At 38.2% G+C, this 27,500-nt stretch overlaps 3 protein-coding genes across 3 annotated transcripts in view; 1 reads left to right on the forward strand and 2 right to left on the reverse strand.

Moving 5' to 3' along the window:
• The window catches only part of mfsd1l (major facilitator superfamily domain containing 1-like), an 8,898-nt gene extending 8,385 nt beyond the window's left edge, over window positions 1–513 (reverse strand). Inside the window, exon 1 of the mRNA XM_060869462.1 lies at window positions 359–513. Coding sequence (XP_060725445.1) covers window positions 359–380 — 22 coding nt within the window. The 5' untranslated portion in view covers window positions 381–513. The remainder of the gene's footprint in view (window positions 1–358) is intronic.
• A 2,405-nt stretch (window positions 514–2,918) lies between these two features.
• On the reverse strand, window positions 2,919–11,728 carry LOC132845468 (probable crossover junction endonuclease EME2). The gene is made up of 8 exons (XM_060869451.1): window positions 11,226–11,728; window positions 10,781–10,902; window positions 6,879–6,974; window positions 6,470–6,588; window positions 6,284–6,371; window positions 3,752–3,867; window positions 3,332–3,521; window positions 2,919–3,213 (listed from the first exon to the last, which is right to left on the reverse strand). The coding sequence occupies exons 1-8, from the start codon at window positions 11,596–11,598 to the stop codon at window positions 3,058–3,060; spliced, it is 1,260 nt and encodes a 419-aa protein (XP_060725434.1). The 5' UTR covers window positions 11,599–11,728; the 3' UTR covers window positions 2,919–3,057.
• Window positions 11,729–12,373: 645 nt separating this feature from the next.
• On the forward strand, window positions 12,374–25,304 carry nubp2 (nucleotide binding protein 2 (MinD homolog, E. coli)). The gene is made up of 7 exons (XM_060869453.1): window positions 12,374–12,485; window positions 23,378–23,496; window positions 23,629–23,818; window positions 23,941–24,095; window positions 24,526–24,636; window positions 24,804–24,873; window positions 24,973–25,304. The coding sequence occupies exons 1-7, from the start codon at window positions 12,470–12,472 to the stop codon at window positions 25,107–25,109; spliced, it is 798 nt and encodes a 265-aa protein (XP_060725436.1). The 5' UTR covers window positions 12,374–12,469; the 3' UTR covers window positions 25,110–25,304.
• Window positions 25,305–27,500: the final 2,196 nt, after the last annotated feature.

Here is a 27,500-nt window from a genome sequence, read left to right on the forward strand (position 1 = left end):
AATAATGCACTACACAGTTAACACAATAATGCACTACACAGTTAACACAATAATGCACTACACAGTTAACACAAACACAATAATGCACTACACAGTTAACACAATAATGCACTACACAGTTAACACAATAATGCACTACACAGTTAACACAATAATGCACTACACAGTTAACACAATAATGCACTACACAGTTAACACAAACACTGTGTGTGACTTTTACACACTATTTTGTACAGTATTTTGTCCATAGAGACAGATTTAAGATGTGCAAAATTAACACTTTCAGGAAAGTTTAAATCTGTTCTGAACACAAACACACAAACGGACTGAATCGCGCTATTAAAAGTATAAACGTTACCTTTCTCAGCCGGTTCGGCCATATTGACGTGTGTGTGTGTGTGTGTGTGTGTGTGTGTGTGTGTGTGTGTGTGTGTGTGTGTGTGTGTGTGTGTGTGTGTGTGTGTGTGTGTGTGTTTGTTTGTTTGTTTGTTTGTTTGTTACGTTTTACGCAGCCGCACGGCGCGTGAACAGCAACGTCACGTGCGAAGTCACATGACTTTCCTCCCTTCAGGCTGTTGTTTTAGTCTGAATCAGCGCTGATCTCTGATTTGCTGATCTCTGATTTGCTGATCTCTGATTTGCTGATCTCTGATTTGCTGATCTCTGATTGGCTGATCTCTGATCTCACTGTGATTAGATCACTGAAATATAGCTTCAAAGCTTTATGTTTAATTAGTCTGATCTAATATTATTAATTATATACACAATCATACACAAGTAGGACATTCAGTCTAATGCTTTTTACTGCTGTCCTTATTCTAAACAATAGAATAGAAATAATAAGGAAAACAATAGAAGTGATGTACAATAAATGAGATTATAGGGAAAAGAAAATAAACAAAATATAGAAAAATATAGCAAATAAAAAAGTGATGTGTAAATGTGTGTATATATAAATGTGTGTATATAAATGTGTGTGTGTGTGTATAAATGTGTGTATATATAAATGTGTGTATATAAATGTGTGTGTGTGTATAAATGTGTGTATATATAAATGTGTGTGTGTATAAATGTGTGTATATAAATGTTTGTGTATATAATTGTTTGTGTCTATAAGTGTGTGTGTATAAATGTGTGTGTATATAAATGTGTATATAAATGTATGTGTATAAATGTTACTGTATAAATGTGTGTGTATAAATGTGTGTATATATAAATGCATGTGTATATAAATGTGTGTGTGTATAAATGTGTGTATATAAATGTGTGTATATAAATGCGTGTGTATATAAATGTGTGTGTGTATAAATGTGTGTATATAAATGTGTGTATATAAATGTTTGTGTATATAATTGTTTGTGTCTATAAGTGTGTGTGTATAAATGTGTGTGTATATAAATGTGTGTATATAAATGTGTATATAAATGTGTGTGTATAAATGTTACTGTATAAATGTGTGTGTATAAATGTGTGTATAAAAATGTGTGTGTGTATAGGATGCAGCAACCTGAATCTTATACATGTCTACTGTATGAATTATGTGTATAAAATGGTTAATATACCCTAAATAGTGCCCTGTATCTCCCTTTGAGATTTCTATACACACACACACAGTGTATTTAATAGAGTTAAAGTTATAATCATCTAATCTTCCCCCTCGTGTGTGTGTGTGTGTGTGTGTGTGTGTGTGTGTGTGTGTGTGTGTGTGTGTGTGAAATCAAATCAAATCAAATTTTATTTGTCACATACACATACATACAGGGTATGACATGCAGTGAAATATGTGTGCGTGTGTGTGTGTGTATGTGTGTGTGTATGTATGTGTGTGTGTGTGTGTGTGTGTGTGTGTATGTATGTATGTGTGTGTATGTATATGTGTGTGCATGTGTGTATGTATGTGTGTGTGTGTGTGTGTGTGCGCATGTGTGTATGTGTGTGTGTGTGCGCATGTGTGTATGTATGTGTGTGTATGTATGTGTGTATGTATGTGTGTGTGTGCATGCGTGTGTGTGTATGTATGTATGTGTGTGTGTGTAGTACTGTTAGTGGTGAAGAAGCGGATTAATTTGACCACATTGACACCATCAGAAATTCTCCTTCTGTAATTGCTAAAAAATGATCCAGTGTCTGTTTGTGAAAAGTGAATCATCTGAGTGAAGGTCACAGTGACATCAGACTGAAGGTGATGAGATAAAGAACTGAGGATGAAAGTATTGTGTAATCCACAGTCTAATCCTGTTCCACTATGAAACAGCTAACTCAGCTCACACACATCAATAATTACATCCAAGAACAAGAAAAACAACAGCCTCTGAGACAGCATACAGACTCTGAAGCTCTGCATGTGTCTCAGAATCTGAGCTTCTACTCCAGCAGTCCTGAAGATGTCGAGATTCTCCTGACATGGTGTGTAGAACTGAGCTACATGATATAACTCCATGAACACACCGAGGGTCTGAGCCAAAGGCACTGTGTGTGTCTGAATTAACGTTCAGTTTACAGAAGCACTGAACACAATCTGCACCTGGACTACTGCTGAATAAATGATCTGCAATAAAATCTCCAAAAAGATCAAAGAACTGTTAAAAACTCAGCATTAAAAATGACCAACATTTTAAAATAAACATTTGAAAAGTTTAAATTGATATTTATCCCTAATGGACGAACCAGAGGCAGAGAGAAACATCCTGTGTACAGACTCAGAGCAACAGTGTTAATTACACCTTATGTTTAGATACGTCTAAAGCAAATCATTACTATTTACACTGTTAACTGTCCTTTAAACACACCTTCTGTAGTTTCTCTTGGGTTTTAAACCTCTGTAAATAAAAATAAGCCCAAAAAACTGTAACCTACATGAATAATTGGAATATATTACGGAAATAAACACTTTATATATAAATGACTGAACAATACAATAAGTGAAAATGTATTTATTTAAATCAAAATAATTTCAAACTTTACAGTGATCTGTGTGTGTGTGTGTGTGTGTGTGTGTGTCATATCCATGGTTTATATATTAAATCTGAGGGAAATCTGAGTATTTCCCACAATCCCCTAGTCTAGCACCAGCTCAGGATTCTGAGACGTCATAAGACGGTGCACACGACTGGACAGTTCAGGTCCGATACGCCGCTCTTTAGCCCCGCCTCTCACAGTGAGATCAGCCAATAATCCACACCGCTCTTCTTCTGACGCTGCACTCTCATATGCCTGACAGAGAGAGAGAGAGAGAGAGAGAGAGAGAGAGAGAGAGAGAGAGAGAGAGTGTTCACTCTTCACCACACCATATAAACACCAACACGTATAAGGGACAATATAATATTGTTACCTGCATGAGGAGTTTGGGAGAGGGGTAGGCAGTTTTCACAGCTGTTGCCATGGCAATGCTCACCCTGTTGAGTTGCTGTATCTGTCGTGTCCACACCTGAGAAAGGCCCCGCCCACTACGCTCAACACGCACGCCCCCTGCCCACAATCCGTCCACACAGAAACCCAGATCAGTGACGTCCTGCTGTGTTCTGAACACACACACATCATAATCACACAGAGATCAAACAATATGGTAAATAATAGCGCACACTGTGTGTGTGTGTGTGTGTGTGTGTGTGTGTGTGTGTGTGTGTGTCTGAGAGAGACACAGAGAGAGAGACAGAGAGAGAGAGACACAGAGAGAGAGATAGAGAGAGACAGAGAGAGAGAGACACAGAGAGAGAGAGAGAGAGAGAGAGAGAGAGAGAGAGATACTGACCTAAAGGGGCGTTTAGATAAGGCCTTGGTAACAGCACACACATGATTAGTGACTTCCTGCCAGCTAAACAGGAAGTGGACTGTCACATTCTTGTAGATCTCCAGGTACACCAGCACCTAAACATCATGTAAACACACACTGACATCATGTTGTGACGGCAGCATGTGCACCCGTTTCTGTGCCTATTCTTCTGTGTCCCATCTCTCTAAGTGCCACACAATATCCTTAATGTTTAAGGGTGAAGGTCACAATTCAAATGGAGGAACAGGAGCTTAGATTATTAGCTAATTTGAACGCTCTCTGATTTGCCAAACTGCTAGCTGGCTAACTAGCTACAGTAAAGCTAGCACACAAAACAGTAGGTTAACTTTCAGTACAGTGATGCCTCGAGATACGAGTGCTCTGACATACGAATGTTTTGAGATACGAGCTGTGATTCGACCAAAGTTTTGGCTTGAGATACGAACAAATTTTTGAGATACGAGCATCTGTGCGGCCGCCGAAGCCGAAACAAAGATCCCCAACAACCACGTGTGCTCTGTTTCACCCCTCAGCTTCCAGCGTCTCACTCGGTTAAAGCCGCCTTCACACTGCACACGACAAACGACGGCCGATAAACAGGATGTCATTCATTTCCTATGGAGAATTGCAAAGGCGCTGCGTGAGGTGACGACCATCTGAGGATCCGTTTTAAGCGTTGGATCTGTTAAAAAATGTAACTTGTGCGACTATCTGATATGCCGACCGGACGGGTTTTTATTAAAACGACCGGCAGATGTTAGTGAGGAAAGAGTGACAAAAAAGGCAAAAACAAATGAAGAGTAAAGTGATGAAGAAAATTAAGCAAAATTAATGTAAAGAAAACAGAAATTGTAGCAGTTAAGTTCAGTTAAGAGAAATCAAGCATGGCGTTAGTTCTGTCAGGTCAGCTGTTAATCAGCTGTTAATCAGCTGTTAATCAGCTGTCCACGACTCGCACCAATCCGGTTACTACATCCATATTACCGACCATTTAAATTCCCATCCATAGAGCCGCTCTAGCGCTTCGCTGCTGCTGCGACTTAAACTCCCTCCTCCAACCCCGACTCCCCCGAGCCGGAACCTGTGTTCGTTGTACCAGTTTACGTCATAAATCTCCACATATTTTTCTCTCTCTCTCCCTCTCTCTCTTTAATTATTTATTTATCCATTTAGTCATTTATTATTTTCCTTTCCTATTTTTAACTCTATGCATGATTAATGGTTCTGTTATACGGGGGTTTATTCTATTTACTAGTCGCTGCTCTTCGCGCTCTAAATGAAGTTTAGTTAAGTTCCATTTAAGTGTAAAGTAGCATTAAGAGTGTACAGTAGTGACTAAGTGAACGATGGTGAAAGTGTAATTCCTCCTAACTCCTCCGCCTGTTTACTCCTCCGCCTGTTTACTCCTCCGCCTGTTTACTCCTCCGCCTGTTTACTCCTCCACCTGTTTACTCCTCCACCTGTTTACTCCTCCACCTGTTTACTCCTCCACCTGTTTACTCCTCCACCTGTTTACTCCTCCACCTGTTTACTCCTCCCTCAACCTCCGTGCGCATCTTCCATAAAGCAAAACCAGTTTATTTTTTTAACATTCTCTTTTATTACTGTATGTTTTTATACAATATTTCATTCACTCACTCATCTTCTACCGCTTATCCGAACTACCTCGGGTCACGGGGAGCCTGTGCCTATCTCAGGCGTCATCGGCCATCAAGGCAGGATACACCCTGGACGGAGTGCCAACCCATCACAGGGCACACACACACACTCTCATTCACTCACACACTCACACACTACGGACAATTTTCCAGAGATGCCAATCAACCTAACATGCATGTCTTTGGAAAGGAAACCGGAGTACCCGGAGGAAACCCCCGAGGCACGGGGAGAACATGCAAACTCCACACACACAAGGTGGAGGTGGGAATCGAACCCCGACCCTGGAGGTGTGAGGTGGACGTGCTAACCACTAAGCCACCGTGCCCCTTATACAATATTTGTCATTTATAAATACAGTACTGAACATTTTTATATTCAAAACATAAACAAAACAACTGGAGTGGAATTTTGCGAGCTGGAACGGATTAATGGGATTTCAATTCATTTAAACGGGGAAAATTGTTTTGAGATACGAGCAAAGTCACGGAACGAATTAAACTCGTATCTCGAGGTATCACTGTATTATAACCAGCTTGTCTTCCAAATAACTAGATGGCTTTACGGTGCAGCTGGTTTGATAATCTACTAACTACCCGGTTTGCCAATTAGCTGCTGAAACTAGACGATTCACTAAATCAAACTATAAGTATAATTAAATATAGCATGTGATCAGGATGTTGTAGCCTATGAGCATGCTAACACAAAGGGTTAAAGAATGTCAGCTACCAAAATCCTGGTTACTGATTATTGAACACTGAAGTTTCTACATGTTCAACACCATCAGAGTCGACACCATGATGCCATCAGACATAACGGGCAAGAGTTAAGTGACAGCAGGAAGTGACCTCTGACCTCCTCAATCTCTATGTTATGGAGCCCAAGTTGAGAACGTGGACACACCTCATCATCTTCATCACCATCATCACAACGCGAGCCTCCACTGCATGCACATGCACACACACACGGCATTGTATAACTGTACATTCTAGGATGTCATAAGTGAAGTGTGTGTGTGTGTGTGTGTGTGTGTGTGTGTACCATTGAAAGTACTGTCCCCTGGTCACCAGCAGTGAAACGACTGTCCCTTTGTTTCTGTTCAGATACTCACAGAGTGGCTGAAACAGAGACTCCGCCTCTTCACAACCACCGATTAGAGCCTATGAAGCACAAGAAGAAACATCAATATGACACAGTTACAGAGCTGATCTTTAGGGGCAGTTTGATGTCTCTAATCCTTATTCATGTCTCAGCTAACACACATGAAATCTCACAGAGTTACTGTCTACTGTTACAATTTCCACATTTGTTAACATACTAACAGCTAGTGTGACGTGGCAGGGTAACGGAGCTGGAGTAAAAAAGAGTGAGTTATGAACAGGGAAGTGACTGAGGGATAGTGTTAATATAGTAATGAAACAGCCTGTGTGTAGGAATGTTCAGCTGTTACCTGTTTGATGGACATCATCATGTCTACAAACTCCATCTGAGTGACAACCATCAGAACCTGATCTTCCTCAACCACCCCACCATCTTCATCCTCACTCTGCACATACACATACACCGCCTCAGATTACTAAATTCTGTGTGTGTGTGTGTGTGTGTGTGTGTCTTTAAAAATGGTTCTGAAATTAAAATGTCCTCGTGTAGCAGTAAGAAGCTGCAGCACAAAGATCATATAAAGGAAGTTTAACAGTTGTGTTGTAGTTATGGTACGTTGTGCTATTATGTTTTGCAGTGTGTTACAGGTGTGTTGCAGTATGTTACAGGTGTGTTGCAGGTGTGTTACAGTGTGTTACAGGTGTGTTACAGTGTGTTATAGTGTGTTACATGTGTGTTACATGTGTGTTACAGGTGTGTTGCATGTGTGTTACATGTGTGTTACAGGTGTGTTACAGGTGTGTTGCAGTGTGTTGCATGTGTGTTACAGGTGTGTTGCAGGTGTGTTACAGTGTGTTATAGTGTGTTACAGGTGTGTTACAGGTGTGTTGCAGTGTGTTGCAGGTGTGTTACAGGGTGTTACAGGTGTGTTGCAGTGTGTTACAGGGTGTTACAGGTGTGTTGCAGTGTGTTACAGGTGTGTTACAGTGTGTTATAGTGTGTTACAGGTGTGTTACAGTGTGTTACAGGTGTGTTACAGTGTGTTATAGTGTGTTACATGTGTGTTACATGTGTGTTGCAGTGTGTTGCATGTGTGTTACAGGTGTGTTGCAGGTGTGTTACAGTGTGTTATAGTGTGTTACATGTGTGTTACAGGTGTGTTGCAGTGTGTTGCAGGTGTGTTACAGGGTGTTACAGGTGTGTTGCAGTGTGTTACAGGGTGTTACAGGTGTGTTGCAGTGTGTTACAGGTGTGTTACAGGGTGTTACAGGTGTGTTGCAGGTGTGTTGCAGGGTGTTACAGGTGTGTTGCAGTGTGTTACAGGTGTGTTACAGGGTGCTACAGTGTGTTACAGGGTGCTACAGGTGTGTTACACTGTGTTACAGGTGTGTTACAGGTGTGTTGCAGTGTGTTACAGGTGTGTTGCAGTGTGTTGCAGGTGTGTTGCAGGTGTGTTGCAGTGTGTTACAGGGTGTTACAGGTGTGTTGCAGTGTGTTACAGGTGTGTTACAGTGTGTTATAGTGTGTTACAGGTGTGTTACAGTGTGTTACAGGTGTGTTACAGTGTGTTATAGTGTGTTACATGTGTGTTACATGTGTGTTGCAGTGTGTTGCATGTGTGTTACAGGTGTGTTACAGTGTGTTATAGTGTGTTACATGTGTGTTACAGGTGTGTTGCAGTGTGTTGCAGGTGTGTTACAGGGTGTTACAGGTGTGTTGCAGTGTGTTACAGGGTGTTACAGGGTGTTACAGGTGTGTTGCAGTGTGTTACAGGTGTGTTACAGGGTGTTACAGGTGTGTTGCAGGGTGTTACAGGTGTGTTGCAGTGTGTTACAGGTGTGTTACAGGGTGCTACAGTGTGTTACAGGGTGCTACAGGTGTGTTACACTGTGTTACAGGTGTGTTACAGGTGTGTTGCAGGTGTGTTGCAGTGTGTTGCAGGTGTGTTGCAGGTGTTACAGGTGTGTTGCAGTGTGTTACAGGGTGTTACAGGTGTGTTGCAGTGTGTTACAGGTGTGTTACAGGTGTGTTACAGGTGTGTTACAGTGTGTTATAGTGTGTTACAGGTGTGTTACAGTGTGTTACAGGTGTGTTACAGTGTGTTATAGTGTGTTACATGTGTGTTACATGTGTGTTGCAGTGTGTTGCATGTGTGTTACAGGTGTGTTGCAGGTGTGTTACAGTGTGTTATAGTGTGTTACATGTGTGTTACAGGTGTGTTGCAGTGTGTTGCAGGTGTGTTACAGGGTGTTACAGGTGTGTTGCAGTGTGTTACAGGGTGTTACAGGTGTGTTGCAGTGTGTTACAGGGTGTTACAGGTGTGTTGCAGGTGTGTTGCAGGGTGTTACAGGTGTGTTGCAGTGTGTTACAGGTGTGTTACAGGGTGCTACAGTGTGTTACAGGGTGCTACAGGTGTGTTACACTGTGTTACAGGTGTGTTACAGGTGTGTTGCAGGTGTGTTGCAGTGTGTTGCAGGTGTGTTGCAGGTGTTACAGTGCGTTACAGGTGTGTTGCAGTGTGTTGCAGGTGTGTTACAGGTGTGTTGCAGTGTGTTGCAGGTGTGTTACAGGTGTTTTCAGGTGTGTTACAGTGTGTTATAGTGTGTTACAGGTGTGTTGCAGGGTGTTACAGGTGTGTTACAGGTGTGTTACAGGGTGCTACAGGGTGCTAAAGGTGTGTTACAGGGTGCTACATGTGTGTTACAGGTGTGTTACAGTGTGCTACAGGTGTATTACAGGGGTGTTACAGGGTGTTACAGGTGTGCTACAGGGTGCTACAGGGTGCTACAGGTGTGTTACAGGGTGCTACAGGTGTGTTACAGGTGTGCTACAGGTGTGCTACAGGGTGTTACAGGTGTGCTACAGGTGTGTTACAGGGTGCTACAGGTGTGTTACACTGTGTTACAGGTGTGCTACAGGTGTGTTACAGGGTGCTACAGGTGTGTTACAGGTGTGTTACACTGTGTTACAGGTGTGCTACAGGTGTGTTACAGGGTGCTACAGGTGTGTTACAGGTGTGTTACACTGTGTTACAGGTGTGCTACAGGTGTGTTATAGGGTGCTACAGGTGTGTTACAGGGTGCTACAGGTGTGTTACAGGTGTGTTACACTGTGTTACAGGTGTGCTACAGGTGTGCTACAGGGTGTTACAGGTGTGCTACAGGTGTGTTATAGGGTGCTACAGGTGTGTTATTGTGTTACAGGTGTGCTACAGGTGTGTTACACTGTGTTACAGGTGTGCTACAGGTGTATTACAGGTGTGTTACAGGGTGTTACAGGTGTGCTACAGGGTGCTACAGGGTGCTACAGGTGTGTTACAGGGTGCTACAGGTGTGTTACAGGTGTGCTACAGGTGTGCTACAGGGTGTTACAGGTGTGCTACAGGTGTGTTACAGGGTGCTACAGGTGTGTTACACTGTGTTACAGGTGTGCTACAGGTGTGTTACAGGGTGCTACAGGTGTGTTACAGGTGTGTTACACTGTGTTACAGGTGTGCTACAGGTGTGTTACAGGGTGCTACAGGTGTGTTACAGGTGTGTTACACTGTGTTACAGGTGTGCTACAGGTGTGTTACAGGGTGCTACAGGTGTGTTACAGGTGTGTTACACTGTGTTACAGGTGTGCTACAGGTGTGCTACAGGGTGTTACAGGTGTGCTACAGGTGTGTTATAGGGTGCTACAGGTGTGTTATTGTGTTACAGGTGTGCTACAGGTGTGTTACACTGTGTTACAGGTGTGCTACAGGTGTGCTACAGGGTGTTACAGGTGTGCTACAGGTGTGTTACAGGGTGCTACAGGTGTGTTAGTGTGTTACAGGTGTGCTACAGGTGTGCTACAGGTGTGTTACAGGTGTGCTACAGGTGTGCTACAGGGTGTTACACATATTTTACAGGTGTGCTACAGGTGTGTTACAGGTGTGTTACAGAGTGCTACAGGTGTGTTACAGGTGTGCTACAGGTGTGTTACACATATTTTACAGGTGTGTTACAGGTGTGTTACACGTATTTTACAGGTGTGTTACAGGTGTGTTACAGGTGTGTTACAGGGTGTTACATGTATTTTACAGGTGTGTTACAGGTGTGTTACAGGTGTGTTACAGGGTGTTACAGGTGTGTTACAGGTGTGTTACAGGGTGTTACAGGTGTGTTACAGGTGTGTTACAGGGTGTTACACGTATTTTACAGGTGTGTTACAGGGTGTTACAGTGTGTACTGCAGTAGTAGTAGCTGTTACACAGACAGAGGGATTTACATGAGGAAGTTTTCTGCCCCAGCTGATGGTGTGTGTGAGGTTGTGCTCTTCTATTCGGCTCCTCCACTCCAGACCAGCCAGCGTACTCAACAACACGTCACACCCAGAGTCCTGCAGCAACACTACACACACACACACACACACACACACACACACACACACACACACATCTCGGCTGCTGATGACAGTAAAGGGGCGGAGCTTCAGTGTTAAATCTGAGCTTGTCAATCACATGTTAACATTGCTGACATTCTGTTTATCAGCTCCAGCCACCAACACAGGACACAGGGTTGTGTATATAAACTGTAGGTCTAAACAAAGTATTGGCACCCCTCTAATCTAAGATGACCTTAATAAACCATGGCAGGGTCATGTCTGCTCCTTTTACTTTATACCTGACCATGTTCATGATGATGAAGCTAATGAGAGTGATGATGAAGAGTACCTGGGTGGATGTTAACAGTGACGGTGTTCAAATACTCCTCAGGTTTTAGTCTTTTTACTCTTTCAGCTGCCTCCTTCTTCCTCTCTCTCTCCTCTCTCTTCTCCTCCTTCTTCCTCTCTCTCTCCTCTCTCTTCTCCTCCTTCTGTCTCTCTCTCTCCTCTCTCTTCTCCTCCTTCTGTCTCTCTCTCTCCTCTCTCTTCTCCTCCTTCTGTCTCTCTCTCTCCTCTCTCTTCTCCTGTCTGTTGTCCACAAGGAGCTTTGTTTTCCTCCTCTCCCCAGGTCTGGAGCTCTGGACACAGGGAGCAGAAGGAGGCTCAGGGTCCGAGTCCGAGTCTGAGATGTCCCAGGTGTGAGCCCTGTTTAATCCCGACATTGTGGCACTAATCACTGTGCTCCCCAATGCGCATGCGTAATAATAAGCACCTTTTTAGCGTTAACGTAAAATGACGCATCCTTTAAAGGGACCAACCGCTGCAGTAATCATTGATTTATTTATTTATTTATCTTAAATGATACTGATAGCGCCTCCTACTGGACTGGAGTAACTCAAACGTCTCTAATGTTTCTGTTTCAACATAAAAGGTTTAATAATTTAAACTGTTCTAATATTGAGTCAAAATATATTTAGTGAAATTAAAGACCTGATTTTTTTATCTCTGCATGTTCGGTATTTATTACAGTAATACAGTCTTTATGAAACAGTAGTGTTCCTTCAACTACTGTACATTTATCATAGATCTGTTTGTAAATAAATAATAGGTCCAATTGTTAAATTAATTAATTAATCGATTAATTAATTACTTAATTAATGTATTTATTTATTTATTTATTTATTATTATTATTATTATTATTATTGTTATTATTATTACTATTACTATTATTATTATTATGTATGTATGTATGTATGTATCTATCTATTTATTTATTTATTTATTTATTATTATTGTTATTATTATTACTATTACTATATTATTATGTATTTATTTATTTGTTTATTTATTTATTAATATTATTTATTTGAATTTATTTATTGTTTATTTATTATTTTAATTTATTTATTTATCTTTTTTCACTGTGTTGTGCTTGACTATGAATCAGTAAAAAAAACACACATGATGAACAGCAGGGGTCAGTAGAGTGTAAACTCACAATACAACCACGTTGTAAGGGCGAGTAAGAAACTGGTCCGGAATCAACCAATCGCACGCTGTGTGATCGATTACGTCACGTGTCTGCGGAAGTCATGGAGGCAAAAGGAGGTAAGATGTGAGATTAAAGTTTCAGACATTTTAGTGCAGCATTAAATCTCCCAGTGCAGGGTGACGTTGTCTCAGGGCTTGTGTTATAAACTGTCTCCTGCTCAACAACACAGTGTTTGTATATTTACATCATTTTACTTTCACACATCTGAACTAAATACAATAACAATATTGTAATAAAAGGGAATTATAAAGATAAGAGAAATATTAATATATAAACTTAAATTAATGACCAAGTCTCTGATAAATCTCTGTACTTTTCCAGTTCTGTAGAAGATTTTTATAACTAATTTAATTTAAACATGATAACAATCAAGGTTCAGATTTCTGTCTCCTATAAATAAAACAAGGCCAGAAGCAATAACAAAGTCCTGGAAGAAAAAAGAGACCAAAATATAACCCTAAAAGAGTTTAAAAAGCGCTTTCAGTAAATTAAAAGGTAATAAATCCCCAGACAATGTCGTCCTTACTGGAGAATTTTATAAGACAGTTCAAGGTCACATACTGTAATTGTTATTGTTTTTCAGGGGGCTATAAATAATGTTAAACTCCCATGAACAGTGTGTCAGCATTTAATTACACTGATCCTGAAACCTGAAATAAAGATCACTTACTACTAGATCACTAACTACTAAAGATCACTTACTACTAAAGATCACTTACTACTAAAGATCACTTACTACTACAGATCACTTACTACTAAAGATCACTTACTACTACAGATCACTTACTACTAAAGATCACTTACTACTACAGATCACTTACTACTACAGATCACTTACTACTAAAGATGACTTACTACTAAAGATGACTTACTACTAAAGATGACTTACTACTAAAGATGACTTACTACTAAAGATCACTTACTACTACTAGATCACTTACTACTACAGATCACTTACCACTAAAGATCACTTACTACTAGATCACTTACTATTAGATCACTTACTACTAGATCACTAATTACTAAAGATCACTTACTACTAAAGATCACTTACTACTAAAGATCACTTACTACTACTAGATCACTTACTACTACAGATCACTTACCACTAAAGATCACTTACTACTAGATCACTTACTATTAGATCACTTACTACTACAGATCACTTACTACTACAGATCACTTACTACTAGATCACTTAATAGTAGTTCACTTACTACTACAGATCACTTACTACTACAGATCACTTACTACTAAAGATCACTTACTGCTAGATCACTTACTATTAGATCACTTAATACTACAGATCACTTACTACTAGATCACTTACTATTAGATCACTTAGTACTAGATCACTTACTACTACAGATCACTTACTACTAGATCACTTACTATTAGATCACTTAATACTAGATCACTTACTACTACAGATCTACTAAAGATCACTCACTAATAGGTCACTTACTACTAGATCACTTACTACTAAAGATCACTTACTATTGGATCACTTACTACTACATTTGGAGACACAAAACTTTAATCAATAATGGTGCTATTGAAAGTTTCAATAAAGTTATTGGCTATTAGATCACTTAATACTAGATCACTTACTACTACAGATCACTTACTATTAGATCACTTAATACAAGATCACTTACTACTACAGATCACTTACTACTAAAGATCACTTACTACTAGATCACTTACTATTAGACTAATTTAATATTAAATTTAATATTAGTTAATATTACTATTAACAAATTTAATTTAAACATGATAACAATCAAGGTTCAGATTTCTGTCTCCTATAAATAAAACAAGGCCAGAAGCAATAACAAAGTCCTGGAAGAAAAAAGAGACCAAAATATAACCCTAAAAGAGTTTAAAAAGCGCTTTCAGTAAATTAAAAGGTAATAAATCCCCAGACAATGTCGTCCTTACTGGAGAATTTTATGACATTTCAAGGTCACATACTGTAATTGTTATTGTTTTTCAGGGGGCTATAAATAATGTTAAACTCCCATGAACAGTGTGTCAGCATTTAATTACACTGATCCTGAAACCTGAAATAAAGATCACTTACTACTAGATCACTAACTACTAAAGATCACTTACTACTAGATCACTTACTACTAAAGATCACTTACTACTAAAGATCACTTACTACTACAGATCACTTACTACTAAAGATCACTTACTACTACAGATCACTTACTACTACAGATCACTTACTACTAAAGATCACTTACTACTACAGATCACTTACTACTAAAGATGACTTACTACTAAAGATGACTTACTACTAGATCACTTACTACTAGATCACTTACTACTAGATCACTAACTACTAAAGATCACTTACTACTAAAGATCACTTACTACTAAAGATCACTTACTACTAAAGATCACTTACTACTACTAGATCACTTACTACTACAGATCACTTACCACTAAAGATCACTTACTACTAGATCACTTACTATTAGATCACTTACTACTACAGATCACTTACTACTACAGATCACTTACTACTACAGATCACTTACTACTAGATCACTTAATAGTAGTTCACTTACTACTACAGATCACACTACTAAAGATCACTTACTGCTAGATCACTTACTATTAGATCACTTACTACTAGATCACTTACTATTAGATCACTTAGTACTAGATCACTTACTACTACTGATCACTTACTACTAGATCACTTACTATTAGATCACTTAAAACTAGATCACTTACTACTACAGATCTACTAAAGATCACTCACTAATAGGTCACTTACTACTAGATCACTTACTACTAAAGATCACTTACTATTGGATCACTTACTACTACATTTGGAGACACAAAACTTTAATCAATAATGGTGCTATTGAAAGTTTCAATAAAGTTATTGGCTATTAGATCACTTAATACTAGATCACTTAGTACTACAGATCACTTACTACTAAAGATCACTTACTACTAAAGATCACTTACTATTACTAGATCACTTACTACTACAGATCACTTACTACTAAAGATCACTTACTATTAGATCACTTAATACTAGATCACTTACTACTACAGATCACTTACTATTAGATCACTTAATACTAGATCACTTACTACTACAGATCACTTACTACTAAAGATCACTTACTACTAGATCACTTACTATTAGACTAATTTAATATTAAATTTAATATTAGTTAATATTACTATTAACTAATTTAATTTAAACATGATAACAATCAAGGTTCAGATTTCTGTCTCCTATAAATAAAACAAGGCCAGAAGCAATAACAAAGTCCTGGAAGAAAAAAGAGACCAAAATATAACCCTAAAAGAGTTTAAAAAGCGCTTTCAGTAAATTAAAAGGTAATAAATCCCCAGACAATGTCATCCTTACTGGAGAATTTTATAAGACAGTTCAAGGTCACATACTGTAATTGTTATTGTTTTTCAGGGGGCTATAAATAATGTTAAACTCCCATGAACAGTGTGTCAGCATTTAATTACACTGATCCTGAAACCTGAAATAAAGATCACTTACTACTAGATCACTAACTACTAAAGATCACTTACTACTAAAGATCACTTACTACTAGATCACTTACTACTAGATCACTTACTACTAAAGATCACTTACTACTAAAGATCACTTACTACAGATCACTTACTACTAAAGATGACTTACTACTAAAGATCACTTACTACTAGATCACTTACTACTAGATCACTTACTACTAGATCACTTACTACTAGATCACTTACTACTAAAGATCACTTACTACTAAAGATCACTTACTACTACAGATCACTTACCACTAAAGATCACTTACTACTAGATCACTTACTATTAGATCACTTACTACTACAGATCACTTACTACTACAGATCACTTACTACTACAGATCACTTAATAGTAGATCACTTAATAGTAGATCACTTACTACTACAGATCACTTACTACTACAGATCACTTACTGCTAGATCACTTACTATTAGATCACTTACTACTACAGATCACTTACTACTACAGATCACTTACTACTACAGATCACTTACTACTAGATCACTTACTATTAGATCACTTACTACTACAGATCACTTACTACTACAGATCACTTACTACTACAGATCACTTACTACTAGATCACTTACTATTAGATCACTTAGTACTACAGATCACTTACTACTAGATCACTTACTATTAGATCACTTAATACTAGATCACTTACTACTACAGATCTACTAAAGATCACTCACTAATAGGTCACTTACTACTAGATCACTTACTACTAAAGATCACTTACTATTGGATCACTTACTACTACATTTGGAGACACAAAACTTTAATCAATAATGGTGCTATTGAAAGTTTCAATAAAGTTATTGGCTATTAGATCACTTAATACTAGATCACTTAGTACTAAAGATCACTTACTACTAAAGATCACTTACTACTAAAGATCACTTACTACTAAAGATCACTTACTATTACTAGATCACTTACTACTACAGATCACTTACTACTAAAGATCACTTACTATTAGATCACTTAATACTAGATCACTTACTACTACAGATCACTTACTATTAGATCACTTAAAACTAGATCACTTACTACTACAGATCACTTACTACTAAAGATCACTTACTACTAGATCACTTACTATTAGATCACTTAGTACTAGATCACTTACTACTACAGATCACTTACTACTACAGATCACTTTCTACTAGATCACTTACTATTAGATCACTTAATACTAGATCACTTACTACTACAGATCTACTAAAGATCACTCACTAATAGGTCACTTACTATAGGTCACTTACTATAGGTCACTTACTACAGGTCACTTACTACAGGTCACTTACTACTAGATCACTTACTACTAAAGATCACTTACTATCGGATCACTTACTACTACATTTGGAGACACAAAACTTTAATAATAATGGTGCTATTGAAAGTTTCAATAAAGTTATTGGCTCACATGTTTGCGATTAAAAACCTTATACAACAAATGTAATAGTTTAATAAAATGACCATGTGGACCATGTGGGATCCTGTTGCTCCATTTTTGTTTATGATAGTAATGCAAGTGAAGGCATGGCACATATATAAGGACCCCTTTGAGGGTGTTCTATTTTCTTAAAAAATTAAATGCAGGTAAAAAATTATAGACTAGGTGCTTTTGCCATAGTTTCAGGACTATATCTCAATATTAAAAAATGTACACTTTTTCCAATAAAAGACGATGTCCATTTAACAGAATATGAAGGTGTTCCAATTATGGATGTAGTCACATATTTGGGAATTAAAATTTGTAAAAACCAAGCAGATCGAGTAAAATCTAACTTGCAAACTATTATTTAAAAAATGAAAAATAAATTTGATATGTGGCTCATGAGAGATTTATCACACTTGGGTCCTTCTTTCTAAGACTGAAGGTTTATCTCGTTTAGTTTATCTTGCAGCTTATCTAGTTTAAGGTAGCTACTGGATGTCCCCAAAATATTTACCAGAAAAATAGATTTTATCTTGTTTAATTTTTTATGGAAAGAAAAGGCCCTCTACTTAAATAAAAAATATTTCATGTAACTCTTATAATGAAGGGGGCTCCAATTTTTTAGGGAGTTACTTCACTTTAGTATTGGGAAGCAAACAATACTGGGACAATTTTTGAGAATATGAATTGGAAATTGGTTTGGACTTATAATAATAAATATCGCATTAGCAATAAAATTATTGAAGTATATTTTTAAATTATACACCTAATTTATCCAACCAATACCAATTTCTACAAAAAAATTTAAAATGATATTTCAGATTGTTGTACATTATATATAATATAAATAATATATAATATAAATACAGAATCTGCACCTTGTTTATGATTGTATGTGCACTTGGTTTTTTTGGGTTGATGTCGAACATGTTTTTGAATCATTATGTGGGACAAAAATGAATATACAGAAATTTTTTTTTTATATTTTCTTATGAGGAAAGTAAAATGGTGAAATGTCATATTTTTATTTTAAATCTGTTTATTTTATTTGGCAAATTTCATATCCATAAATGTAAGTGGTCTGAAAAGAAACTAACCATTTTCCATTTTAAGCTGGAAATGAAAACGTATTTTGAAACTTTAAAAAGACTCACTAGCCAAAAAGCTGTCAAAACTATAGACTTTTACAAGGCTGTTAATTCCCCTTCTCTAAATTAATTGTATTGCTCAATATCCCTTCTTTGTATTTTTTTTCTTTCTTTTATGTTATGTTACTATTTTAAGATTTTAATAATATGCATTGCATTTTGTTATCTGTTATCATTTGTTATTGAAACAAAAAAATAAAAAAAAACAAGGAAAAACGCGAGGTGTTGTGGCGCCTAACAAACATTGTGCATGTGCATTAGGGCTGTCGGGCAAAAGATTACCACAGAATCATAGAGTTTGACATGTGGCAAGAAACGGAGCATCTCAGTGTCACTGGGAAGAAAGCAGTATATGTAGTGTGTGTAAAAGTGTTACACTCTGTATAGTGTGTGTAAAAGTGTTACACTCTGTGTAGTGTGTGTAAAAGTGTTACACTCTGTATAGTGTGTGTAAAAGTGTTACACTCTGTGTAGTGTGTGTAAAAGTGTTACACTCTGTATAGTGTGTGTAAAAGTGTTACACTCTGTGTAGTGTGTGTAAAAGTGTTACGCTCTGTGTAGTGTGTGTAAAAGTGTTACACTCTGTATAGTGTGTGTAAAAGTGTTACACTCTGTGTAGTGTGTGTAAAAGTGTTACGATCTGTGTAGTGTGTGTAAAAGTGTTACACTCTGTGTAGTGTGTGTAAAAGTGTTACGCTCTGTGTAGTGTGTGTAAAAGTGTTACGCTCTGTGTAGTGTGTGTAAAAGTGTTACGCTCTGTATAGTGTGTGTAAAAGTGTTACGCTCTGTGTAGTGTGTGTAAAAGTGTTACACTCTGTAGTGTGTGTGTAAAATTGTTACACTCTGTAGTGTGTGGAAAAGTGTTACACTCTGTGTAGTGTGTGGAAAAATGTTACACTCTGTAGTGTATGTAAAAATGTTACACTCTCTGTAGTGTGTGTAAAAGTGTTACACTCTCTGTAGTGTGTGTAAAAGTGTTACACTCTCTGTAGTGTGTGTAAAAGTGTTACACTCTCTGTAGTGTGTGTAAAAGTGTTACACTCTGTAGTGTGTGTAAAAGTGTTACACTCTCTAGTGTGTGGAAAAATGTTACACTCTGTAGTGTATGTAAAAATGTTACACTCTGTAGTGTGTGTAAAAGTGTTACACTCTGTAGTGTGTGTGTAAAATTGTTACACTCTGTAGTGTGTGGAAAAGTGTTACACTCTGTAGTGTGTGGAAAAGTGTTACACTCTGTGTAGTGTGTGGAAAAGTGTGACACTCTGTGTAGTGTGTGTAAAAGTGTTACACTCTGTAGTGTGTGTAAAAGTGTTACACTCTGTAGTGTGTGTAAAAGTGTTACACTCTGTAGTGTGTGTAAAAGTGTTACACTCTGTAGTGTGTGTAAAAGTGTTACACTCTCTGTAGTGTGTGTAAAAGTGTTACACTCTCTGTAGTGTGTGTAAAAGTGTTACACTCTCTAGTGTGTGGAAAAATGTTACACTCTGTAGTGTATGTAAAGATGTTACACTCTGAGGTGTGTGTAAAAGTGTTACACTCTGTAGTGTGTGTAAAAGTGTTACACTCTGTAGTGTGTGTGTAAAATTGTTACACTCTGTAGTGTGTGGAAAAATGTTACACTCTGTAGTGTATGTAAAAATGTTACACTCTCTGTAGTGTGTGTAAAAGTGTTACACTCTCTGTAGTGTGTGTAAAAGTGTTACACTCTCTGTAGTGTGTGTAAAAGTGTTACACTCTCTGTAGTGTGTGTAAAAGTGTTACACTCTCTGTAGTGTGTGTAAAAGTGTTACACTCTCTGTAGTGTGTGTAAAAGTGTTACACTCTGTAGTGTGTGTAAAAGTGTTACACTCTCTGTAGTGTGTGTAAAAGTGTTACACTCTCTAGTGTGTGAAAAAATGTTACACTCTGTAGTGTATGTAAAAATGTTACACTCTGTAGTGTATGTAAAAATGTTACACTCTGTAGTGTGTGTAAAAGTGTTACACTCTGTAGTGTGTGGAAAAGTGTTACACTCTGTAGTGTGTGGAAAAGTGTTACACTCTGTGTAGTGTGTGGAAAAGTGTTACACTCTGTGTAGTGTGTGGAAAAGTGTTACACTCTGTGTAGTGTGTGGAAAAGTGTTACACTCTGTAGTGTGTGTAAAAGTGTTACACTCTGTAGTGTGTGTAAAAGTGTTACACTCTGTAGTGTGTGTAAAAGTGTTACACTCTGTAGTGTGTGGAAAAATGTTACACTCTGTGTAGTGTGTGGAAAAATGTTACACTCTGTAGTGTGTGGAAAAATGTTACACTGTGTAGTGTGTGGAAAAATGTTACACTCTGTAGTGTATGTAAAAATATTACACTCTGTAGTGTGTGTAAAAGTGTTACACTCTCTGTAGTGTGTGTAAACGTGTTACACTCTCTGTAGTGTGTGTAAAAGTGTTACACTCTCTGTAGTGTGTGTAAAAGTGTTACACTCTCTGTAGTGTGTGTAAAAGTGTTACACTCTCTGTAGTGTGTGTAAAAGTGTTACACTCTCTGTAGTGTGTGTAAAAGTGTTACACTCTCTGTAGTGTGTGTAAAAGTGTTACACTCTCTGTAGTGTGTGTAAAAGTGTTACACTCTGTAGTGTGTGTAAAAGTGTTACACTCTCTGTAGTGTGTGTAAAAGTGTTACACTCTCTGTAGTGTGTGTAAAAGTGTTACACTCTGTAGTGTGTGTAAAAGTGTTACACTCTGTGTAGTGTGTGTAAAAGTGTTACACTCTGTAGTGTGTGTAAAAGTGTTACACTCTCTGTAGTGTGTGTAAAAGTGTTACACTCTCTGTAGTGTGTGTAAAAGTGTTACACTGTATTGTGTGTAAAAGTGTTACACTCTGTGTAGTGTGTGGAAAAATGTTACAGTCTGTAGTGTGTGTAAAAGTGTTACACTCTCTGTAGTGTGTGGAAAAGTGATACACTCTGTAGTGTGTGGAAAAGTGATACACTCTGTAGTGTGTGTAAAAGTGTTACACTCTGTAGTGTGTGTAAAAGTGTTACACTCTGTAGTGTGTGTAAAAGTGTTACACTCTCTGTAGTGTGTGGAAAAGTGATACACTCTGTAGTGTGTGTAAAAGTGTTACACTCTGTAGTGTGTGTAAAAGTGTTACACTCTGTAGTGTGTGTAAAAGTGTTACACTCTGTAGTGTGTGTAAAAGTGTTACACTCTGTAGTGTGTGGAAACGTGTTGCACTCTATGTACAGTACAGTAGTGTGTGTAAAAGTGTTACACTCTCTGTAGTGTGTGTAAAAGTGTTACACTCTCTGTAGTGTGTGTAAAAGTGTTACACTCTCTGTAGTGTGTGTAAAAGTGTTACACTCTCTGTAGTGTGTGTAAAAGTGTTACACTCTGTAGTGTGTGTAAAAGTGTTACACTGTATTGTGTGTAAAAGTGTTACACTCTGTGTAGTGTGTGTAAACGTGTTACACTCTGTAGTGTGTGTAAAAGTGTTACACTCTGTAGTGTGTGTAAAAGTGTTACACTCTGTAGTGTGTGTAAAAGTGTTACACTCTGTAGTGTGTGTAAAAGTGTTACACTCTGTAGTGCGTGTAAAAGTGTTACACTCTGTAGTGCGTGTAAAAGTGTTACACTCTGTAGTGTGGGGAAAAGTGTTACACTCTGTAGTGTGTGGAAACGTGTTGCACTCTATGTACAGTACAGTAGTGTGTGTAAAAGTGTTACACTCTCTGTAGTGTGTGTAAAAGTGTTACGCTCTGTGTAGTGTGTGTGTAAAAGTGTTACACTCTGTAGTGTGTGGAAAAATGTTACACTCTGTGTAGTGTGTGGAAAAGTGTTACACTCTGTAGTGTGTGGGAAAATGTTACACTCTGTGTAGTGTGTGGAAAAATGTTACACTCTGTGTAGTGTGTGGAAAAATGTTACACTCTGTAGTGTGTGTAAAAGTGTTACACTCTCTGTAGTGTGTGTAAAAGTGTTACACTCTCTGTAGTGTGTGTAAAAGTGTTACACTCTCTGTAGTGTGTGTAAAAGTGTTACACTCTGTAGTGTGTGTAAAAGTGTTACACTCTGTAGTGTGTGTAAAAGTGTTACACTCTGTGTAGTGTGTGTAAAAGTGTTACACTCTGTGTAGTGTGTGTAAAAGTGTTACACTCTGTGTAGTGTGTGTAAAAGTGTTACACTCTGTGTAGTGTGTGTAAAAGTGTTACACTCTGTGTAGTGTGTGTAAAAGTGTTACACTCTGTGTAGTGTGTGTAAAAGTGTTACACTCTGTGTAGTGTGTGTAAAAGTGTTACACTCTGTGTAGTGTGTGTAAAAGTGTTACACTCTGTGTAGTGTGTGTAAAAGTGTTACACTCTGTGTAGTGTGTGTAAAAGTGTTACACTCTGTGTAGTGTGTGTAAAAGTGTTACACTTTATGTACAGTACAGTAGTGTGTGGAAAAGTGCACAAGCTATATTGGCAACATTGTCACGTAAGTACAAGTTAGCTGGTTTAAGGCAAACAGATATACTGTAGGTAGAATTTGCTTTCTACAAATTGATTATTGATACTGAGACTTAAGTCTAAATGGGTCAGAAATGCTTTTGTGATGTTGATCATAATGGTTCAATAAATATGTGTGTGTTTTATGTGTGTGTGTGTTTTATGTGTGTGTGTGTGTGTGTGGGTGACCACAACATGTACTCTCCTTTCTTTACATATGTATGTAATTAATTTATTTTTTTAATTATTGTATTTATTTAAAAATTGTAATCATTTTCTGGTAAATTAAAGAGATGCTAAAAGTCTCTCTCTTTCTTTCTCTGTCTCTCTCAGACAGAGGGAATCTGGAGAAGGTGCACCATGTGGTATTGGTTCTGTCCGGTAAAGGGGGGGTTGGGAAGAGCACCATCACGACAGAGTTAGCACTCGCTCTGTTACAAGCAGGGAAGAAGGTAAACACACACTGAACAATGTGCAAAAAAAGGAAGGGGAAGTATTTTGAGATAATGTGTGTGTGTGTGTGTGTGTGTGTGTGTGTGTGTGTGTGTGTGTGTGTGTGTGTGTGTGTGTGCTCGCCCATGCAGGTGGGGGTGTTGGATGTGGACCTGTGTGGGCCGAGTATCCCCCGCATGCTTGGTGTGAGTAAGCATGAGGTCCATCAGTGTGACGCTGGATGGGTCCCAGTGTGTGTGGACCGTCTGTCCCTCATGTCCATTGCCTTCCTTCTGGACGACCCTGATGATGCTATCATCTGGAGAGGACCTAAAAAGAACGGTCTGTCCTCTGATCTTTCGCTTCGTTTACATGTCCAGTGTGTCTGATCTCTCTAAGCTGTGATTGGTCCATATGAGTTTCTACTCTCCTCTCTCATTGGTTAATGTCTGTTTATCTCTCAGCTCTGATTGGTCAGTTTGTGAGTGATGTGGCATGGGGGGAACTGGACGTGTTGCTTGTGGACACACCCCCTGGAACATCAGATGAGCACTTGGCCATCCTGGAGAACCTGAAAAAACATAGAGTGGATGGAGCCATACTGGTCACCACACCACAGGTATACACACATAAAAATATATATATTTACATTTACAGCATGTGACAGACGCCCTTATCCAGAGCGACGTACATAAGTGCTTAAACATTTTAATCATTTTCTGGTAAATTAAAGAGATGCTAAAAGTCTCTCTCTTTCTTTCTCTGTCTCTCCAATGAAAAAGTTTTGAAGGTTTTTTTTTATATAAATGCAAAAAGATGAAGAAAGAATGCATGTTTATCTTTGCACATTTCTTTCTACTATTTGCACTAGATGATAAACGGCATTTAGTTGCTGTGTTCCTGTACTATTAAAGTACAGGTACATAGCTAACTAAAGCTCTATCCATCCATCCATCCATCCATCCACCCATTTATCTATACCAAAATTCTGTGCATTAATTCTGGTGTGTCTGTGTGTGTGTGTGTGTGCGTGTCTGTGTGTGTCTAAGGCGGTATCTACAGGAGATGTTCGGCGTGAGATTACTTTCTGTAAGAAGACGGGCCTGAAGATTTTGGGCATAGTGGAGAACATGAGTGGCTTTGTGTGTCCTCACTGCACTGTAAGACACACACACACACACACACACACACACATACACACACACACCTGAACAACCTTAATCAGACCATTATTAATGATGGAAATCCAAAGGCACCTTTTCTGGCCCAGAACTTAGCCCCAGCCCATTGCACCTAATCCACCCATTACATGTGTGCCTGTGTGTAGGAATGCACCAGTATCTTCTCTAAAGGAGGAGGAGAGGAACTTGCCAAGCTCACAGGATCAGACTTCCTGGGTGAGTATCACATTAACATGGGGCACACACTTTAGCATGTAAGTGTATACACTGTTTGTGCGTGTGTGTGTGTGTGTGTGTGTGTGTGTGTGTGTGTAGGCTCTGTGCCGCTGGACCCTCTCCTGAGTGCGAGTGTGGAGGAAGGTCATGATTTCTTGAAGGCGTTTCCAGAGAGCGCCACCTACAGCTCTATCAGACACATCACAGATAGGCTTCTGAGCAGCCTGGAGCACTGACACCCTTCATCATCATCATCATCACTATAGTCACCAAACAGTGTACAGAAGCAGGACTGTAGAAAAACTGACTCAAAACACTTCTTCACTTGTAAACCTGCTGTAAATTACACACGTTTTTATCATGGTGTGTGTGTGTGTGTGTGAGTACACTGTGCATAAACACATTTATAATAAACAAATGGCTGAAGTGTGTGTTTTGTGTTGCACTTTTAAGTCCTGTTTGTCACTTCATTTGTCACATTCGTTTGTAAAACTGAAAGTGTTAATTTTAAGTGTTTATAAATGATCTGAAACTGTACATTCCCCTCTGAAAGTACTGAAGACATTTGGGTTTGAGAGAAAGAGATGAATCTGACGTAGATGCACCTAGACATGTGCAACATCTCACAACCAAGATGGATCTTTTCTCCCATAGACAGATCGGCATTCACTAAATTACAGGGGTTTGGTTACCACGACGAAAAGTGGGCGTGTTTCCGGAGGTCTTGGAACAACGCCCTCTTTTAAAAAAAACAGCATACTACGAAGGACAAAACAGTAATACAGATAGATTTATTTTAGAAAACAAATAAACAACCAAAAACTATGGTTAGGATTAGGGTTAGGGTTAGATTATCAAATAGGCCACGCCTACCCGATGATGCAATATCTGTTACGTTGTACTGAAATCCCTGAGAATAAGTGCATCCCAAAACAGATCTCTGGTCTTTATTGTGGTTTTACCTTTTTTTCATCAATTGCAGTCTTCAGAGGTGAAACCCAGGAATTCATAGGAATATGTGTAAAAACATATAATTATATATGGCTGTGAAGTATGTGTGCATTATGTTCACTGTCTGTGTGCATTATGTTCACTGTCTGTGTGCATTATGTTCACTGTCTGTGTGCATTATGTTCACTGTCTGTGTGCATTATGTTCACTGTATGTGTGCATTATGTTCACTGTCTGTGTGCATTATGTTCACTGTATGTGTGCATTATGTTCACTGTATGTGTGCATTATGTTCACTGTCTGTGTGCATTATGTTCACTGTATGTGTGCATTATGTTCACTGTCTGTGTGCATTATGTTCACTGTCTGTGTGCATTATGTTCACTGTCTGTGTGCATTATGTTCACTGTCTGTGTGCATTATGTTCACTGTATGTGTGCATTATGTTCACTGTATGTGTGCATTATGTTCACTGTATGTGTGCATTATGTTCACTGTATGTGTGCATTATGTTCACTGTATGTACAACAATAACCAGGATTATCTACAGTGTATATACAGATAACAGTGTTGTATAAAGTACTAGAAAGCAATACTTCAGTAAAAGTAAAAGTACCGTGCTAGAAAAAGACTTCAGTAGAAGTGAAAGTTACCTTTTAGAATATTACTCAAGTAAAAGTCTTAAAGTATCTGATATTTACTGTACTTAAGTATCAAAAGTCATTTTCTGATATTTAATGTACTTAAGTATTTGAAGTAAAAGTAAAAAGTAAAATTTCAGTGATTTTCAGTAGACATAAGAGCAGGGGCAGTTCTAGGGTCTCATCTTTAGGGGGTTTTAGTCCTCAGTGAGAATTTAAAACAAGAAGAGTTTTATATTATATATTATATGACTACATAGTAAGACAAAAGTTATGGGATTATTAAATGTCAAAAGTGGACACCAAAATTTTATGTATGATGTAATGATGTCAGTCTTGAATCAGATCAGTTCATGTGTGTGTACATTCTCTACAAACAGTGTGTCTAATGAATGTAGTCATTAATAAACTAATATTCACAAAGACCAAATCAATAAATGTTATTTTTATTTAGTATTAAATGGATTATTTACATTAATATTTTGTTTGTGCTACAACTCTGGTAATAAGAATAGTGACATTTCACTGCTTTTGGTTGCCTCTTTGTGGCTTTCCGCCGATTAACGTTATAGATAAACGCCTCCAGCTCTGACTGCGCGTGCACGCTGCGCCTCCAGCTCTGACTGCGCGTGCACGCTGCGCCTCCAGCTCTGACTGCGCGTGCACGCTGCGCGTCCCTGTGCTTCTCCGTACAGCGTGTGGAGCGTAATGTAATCTAGGAGCAGTGATTCACCAAACCTCCATTATTACAGTCACACACATTTCTTCTGATTTTATTTTGTAGTAACGAGTAACGAAGATGTTTAGTGGAAATATAACGGAGTAAAAGTCTATATTTTATCTATGAAATGTAGTGAAGTAAAAGTGAAAGTTGACATAAATATAAATAACGAAGTAAAGTACAGATACGTGACATTTCTACTTAAGTACAGTAACGAAGTATTTGTACTCCGTTACATTACAACACTGCAGATAATGTACATAAATGGAGGTAAACAAGGGTAAGCAATGAATGTACAGTGTTATACATTTACA

Source organism: Tachysurus vachellii, chromosome 5, assembly GCF_030014155.1.
Source record: "Tachysurus vachellii isolate PV-2020 chromosome 5, HZAU_Pvac_v1, whole genome shotgun sequence".
NCBI classification, from domain to species: Eukaryota; Metazoa; Chordata; class Actinopteri; order Siluriformes; family Bagridae; genus Tachysurus; species Tachysurus vachellii.

Excerpts from the sequence above, each read along its gene's own strand:
- LOC132845468 (XM_060869451.1), bottom strand. The coding sequence starts at position 11,598 with ATGTCGGGATTAAACAGGGCTCACACCTGGGACATCTCAGACTCGGAC. Across the intron at positions 10,903-11,225 it reads CACTGTTAACATCCACCCAG|TGTTGCTGCAGGACTCTGGG; the intron begins GTACTCTTCATC and ends GTGTGTGTGTAG. Across the intron at positions 3,522-3,751 it reads TTATCTAAACGCCCCTTTAG|AACACAGCAGGACGTCACTG; the intron begins GTCAGTATCTCT and ends GTGTGTGTTCAG.
- nubp2 (XM_060869453.1), top strand. Across the intron at positions 23,497-23,628 it reads TGTTACAAGCAGGGAAGAAG|GTGGGGGTGTTGGATGTGGA; the intron begins GTAAACACACAC and ends TCGCCCATGCAG. Across the intron at positions 24,637-24,803 it reads TTGTGTGTCCTCACTGCACT|GAATGCACCAGTATCTTCTC; the intron begins GTAAGACACACA and ends GCCTGTGTGTAG.